At 38.4% G+C, this 4,122-nt stretch overlaps 1 protein-coding gene across 1 annotated transcript; it reads left to right on the forward strand.

Annotated features, from left to right (window-relative positions):
• Window positions 1–475: 475 nt before the first annotated feature.
• On the forward strand, window positions 476–2,027 carry LOC131622901 (uncharacterized). The gene is made up of 2 exons (XM_058893945.1): window positions 476–1,511; window positions 1,873–2,027. The coding sequence occupies exons 1-2, from the start codon at window positions 476–478 to the stop codon at window positions 2,025–2,027; spliced, it is 1,191 nt and encodes a 396-aa protein (XP_058749928.1).
• Window positions 2,028–4,122: the final 2,095 nt, after the last annotated feature.

Here is a 4,122-nt window from a genome sequence, read left to right on the forward strand (position 1 = left end):
AACAATTGCTTGATTTCATAATAAATCTCTAAGGAATTAGGATTTAGGTTGAATGTTCAAAGGTTTTCCCGCTAAGAAATTAGGGGAAAATATCCTAAAGGGCTGGTAATTGAATAGTATGAACTTGTTGAGGAGATCTAAATACAAGGTTATTATAGAAATAGTCACACACTTTACCCTAGCATAATACTCATATTTGTCAAAAAGCCAATTTACTTTTCTGCTTATTTTAATTATTTTTAGTCACAATTTGCAAACAAAACTCCAAATATAGTTTTTGTTTAATTGAACCACCATTGAAACTCAATATTAACGTGCAGTCCTTGAGATCGACATTCGGGGAATTTCCCTATTATTACTACAGAGGAAAAATAGTACACTTGCTATTTTACCGATCATCCTCCCAAGAGAAAACGTAATGATAACGATGTTCCCACTGCTAGTAGTGACATTCACATGCCAGAAGAAGATAACAATGAAGAGGTTCAAGAAGATGCTGAGAACACCGATGTCACTGAGGATGTCAATGACATTGAAAATTCTGGAGCTGATGATAGATGCTGGAACAGGTACAAACGTTGTGGATGTAGATGAGTACTCTGACAATGATTTGGTTGCTACTGTGAACCCTAGTGTAGCCGAAAGGCTCGTGACTAGGAGAAAAGACAAAGCTGTGATTCAGAAGTCTCCTGTGAAGAAAACTGATGTTAAAAGCCCTTCCAAAGACTATGTCAAGAAGAAGAGTACATCTGCAGGACCTATAAAGAGTAGAGCTGTGGCTAAAAGTGTTGGCATTGGTCCCTCAAAATCTTGGAGCAAGGTTGTTCCAAAGAAGAGGAAGGCAAGAGCTGTTGAAGAATCCGAGTCTGATGTTGAAGTGAATGTCCATGACATTCCATTAAAGAAGAAGCTCGCAACTAGCAAGCTTGCTGCTAGTGTACCTGAAGTTCCCATTGACAATGTATCCTTCCACTTTGCTGCAAGTACAAACAGGTGGAAATTTGTGTATCAAAAGAGACTGGCTTTTGAGATGGAATTGGCTCAAAACGCTCGTGATTGTAAGGACATAATGGATTTGATTGAGGCTGCTGGCCTAATAAAAACTGTGGTCCATCTGAGTAAATGCTATGAAATGCTGGTGAAAGAGTTCCTAGTAAACCTCTCTGAAGAGTGTGCTGACAAGAGATCCAAGGAATTCAGAAAAGTGTTTGTAAGAGGAAAATGTGTTAACTTTTCGTCCACTGTGATCAACAACCTATTGGGAAGGTCTGATGAAGCTCAACCTAAGCTTGAAGTCTCTGATAACAAGGTATGTCAAGTTATCACTGCAAACCAAGTCAGGAGCTGGCCCTTTAAAGGAAAATTGTCTGCTAGTAATCTAAGCATGAAGTATGCAATGCTGCATAAGATTGGGGCTGCTAATTGGGTGCCAACAAATCACAAGTTTACTGTCTCAACTATTCTTGGAAGAATTATCTATGCTGTTGGTACAAAAGCAAAGTTTGACTATGGTATCTACATTTTTTAGCAGACCATGAAGCATGCCGGTAGCTACAGTGTAAAAGGCCCTATAGCATTTCCTTCTCTCATATGTGACATCATCTTAAACAAGCACTCTGGCATCTTGGTTGAAAGTGACTCTATTTGCAAAAGGGAAAGTGCTCTGTCTTTCCATTATAAACTGTCTTAGGGAACACATGTCCCAGACATTGTCATGACATCGGCTGAGACATCCAAGAGTGGATCATTAGCTAGTAAGGTTGAAGTCATAGCAATGATGAAAGAGACATGCAAAGAGCTTGAGGCAAGGAAGAAATCTCTTTGAGAAGATGATTAGCACTCTCGAGAAGGATGGTAATGATGATTTTGCAGGCACTACAGGGACAGAAGCACAAGATGAACAGCAAGAGGGAGGAGACTCTGAAGAAGAAGTTGAAGAAGGAAATACCAGTCTAGCTGATGGTTCAAATGAAGAAAATGAAGAAAGTGAGGCAGTCAACTTTGGTGGGTATGGCTCTGACGAATAAAGACAGGTGGTGGTGGTGATATTTTTCTTGTTGTTTTTTTACTTAATTCTAGTCTGTACTTATTTGCATATTAAGCTTGCTTTGGCAACTTTTGTGGCCAAACAGGGGGAGTACTAATGTCACCCCAGAACAACAAGTGTGTGTGATCAACAATTCTAATATGCTTATTTTGAGTTGATCTGTGTTGATTGTGTGTAGTATAGTAGTTTATTTCTGGTATACTTGACTGCTGCTCATGTGCTATGGTTGTAGTGGTAGTACAACCATGTTATGTGCTTTGATGTTTGCTGTAGAAGTAGCTGTAGTTGTGGTTGATTTATGCATACTGATGGTAGTTGTAGTGTATGTTGTTTGTGTGGTATGCTGTATTGTATTAGCTTTGATTGTGTATGGTTGTGTGTTTTCTGCTGCAAGTGTTTCTCTGATCTGATGTGACAGGTTGTTTTAGCCAAAAATTTGCCAAAGGGGTGGATTGTAGGTGTTTTTATGTTGGCTGCATTTGTGGTAAAACATACCTGGGTGTTTAATGTCTTGACCAATGTCATGACATGCTTTATATGGTCTTATGCAGGCTGCATATGTTTAAGCTAATTCAGGTTTTGTTAGTGAATGTCATGACTGATGTCATGACATCCATGTTTGACAGCAGTAGCTGTTATGTTTTATTATTATGTTTCATGATTTCTCTCAATCTACAATTTAGGAAACATTTTATTGTGTGCTGAATATTTATCCTAGAAGATTTCGTTAACAGCACATTCTGTAACAACCTGATGACGTGTAAATTAGGTTAAATTGGTTAGTCCTAATTTGGTTCTTGGAAAGCCCGAGGCCCAAGAGCTGCATATAAGAAGACTGCAATCCTAATTTGGAACGCAGAGAGATTTGTTAATTATGAAGAACCATAGTTCTGTGTCTGTGTGTTTAGTCTCTTGTAGTCCAAGCAATTGTCTTTTGATGATTGTATTGAAATAGGTTATTTTTGTACTTTGTCACTCTAAGCTTTTAAGCACGTGTGTGTCTCTTGATTGAAGCTTTTAAGAAGATCAAGGTGTGTTTTTGAAGTGTGTCTTCTCTCTTATTTGTTTAATGTCTGTTTGTAATCACTGATGTGATTGAGGGGGAGTGAGTGGAGATACTCAGGTCTAGGATTATATTGGAATTGCATTAGGTAGGTCTTAAGTGAGGAGTTGTAAACGGGGGAGTTTAACTCTGAATTAATATTGCTTATATTGGATTCCCTCCCTGGCTTGGTAGCCTCCAGAGTAGGTATTGTTGTATACCGAACTGGGTGAAAAATTTGTTGTGTTCTTTACTGTTATTATGCACTTCTGTTTTAACGCTTTATTATGTGTGATTGTGGATGTCATAACATCCAGTACGACATCGTGTGTGAGTTACTAGAATTTTCAAAGAAAGCCTCTCCCCGACCAGTAACACTGAATGCCAAGATACGTGATGCCCGACGAGTATGATAGGCCAATTAGGACAATTCCCTTTGCTAAGTTTCCTCATATAGACAAAAAGTATAATCTTCATCAAAAATTGAAGAGCAAAATTCCTTATCCGTCCTCAAGCCAGGACGAGTGAACAACATTGGGTTTGACTCTACCTAAACAGAAGCTTGTTTTCTTATAAACCAAAGCCAAGGACTCTTACAAACATATCCCTCAACTCAAACCTCATAAAATTATTGGATGGGGCTAACCTTTCCTCAACCCCACTACATAGATGGTAAGACTTCCTCCAACACGACTCGATCTGGGAAATCCGAAGTTTATTTTGAGCAAGATGCTGGATAGTATTAATGACCTCCTAATAGCTGGACCAGAAGGCATCACAACAGATGTACTTGAAATAAAATCTTCTCCAATGAAAGGCATATTCAGAATTCTGACCAAAAGAAACTCCTTTCGTAACTATTGTATAACTTCTACGCTATTCATATGTATACACGGCCAAGAAAAAAACATCAAAATAGATTAAAAAATGAAACATGGAAGATAAGATCTTAGGGCCACTTGCCAAATTTCTTCTTCTTTACGTTCTTTGATTTAGCATCCACTAGCCAACAAGTCTGTATACACCACTTCAA

This window comes from Vicia villosa, linkage group LG1, assembly GCF_029867415.1.
Source record: "Vicia villosa cultivar HV-30 ecotype Madison, WI linkage group LG1, Vvil1.0, whole genome shotgun sequence".
In the NCBI taxonomy this organism is placed as follows: domain Eukaryota; kingdom Viridiplantae; phylum Streptophyta; class Magnoliopsida; order Fabales; family Fabaceae; genus Vicia; species Vicia villosa.

What these genes read in the sequence shown, in the direction of transcription:
- LOC131622901 (XM_058893945.1), top strand. Translation starts at nt 476, where the DNA reads ATGAAGAGGTTCAAGAAGATGCTGAGAACACCGATGTCACTGAGGATG. An exon ending in AAAAGCAAAGTTTGACTATG is followed by an intron (nt 1,512 to 1,872) that starts GTATCTACATTT and finishes ATGATTTTGCAG; the next exon opens with GCACTACAGGGACAGAAGCA.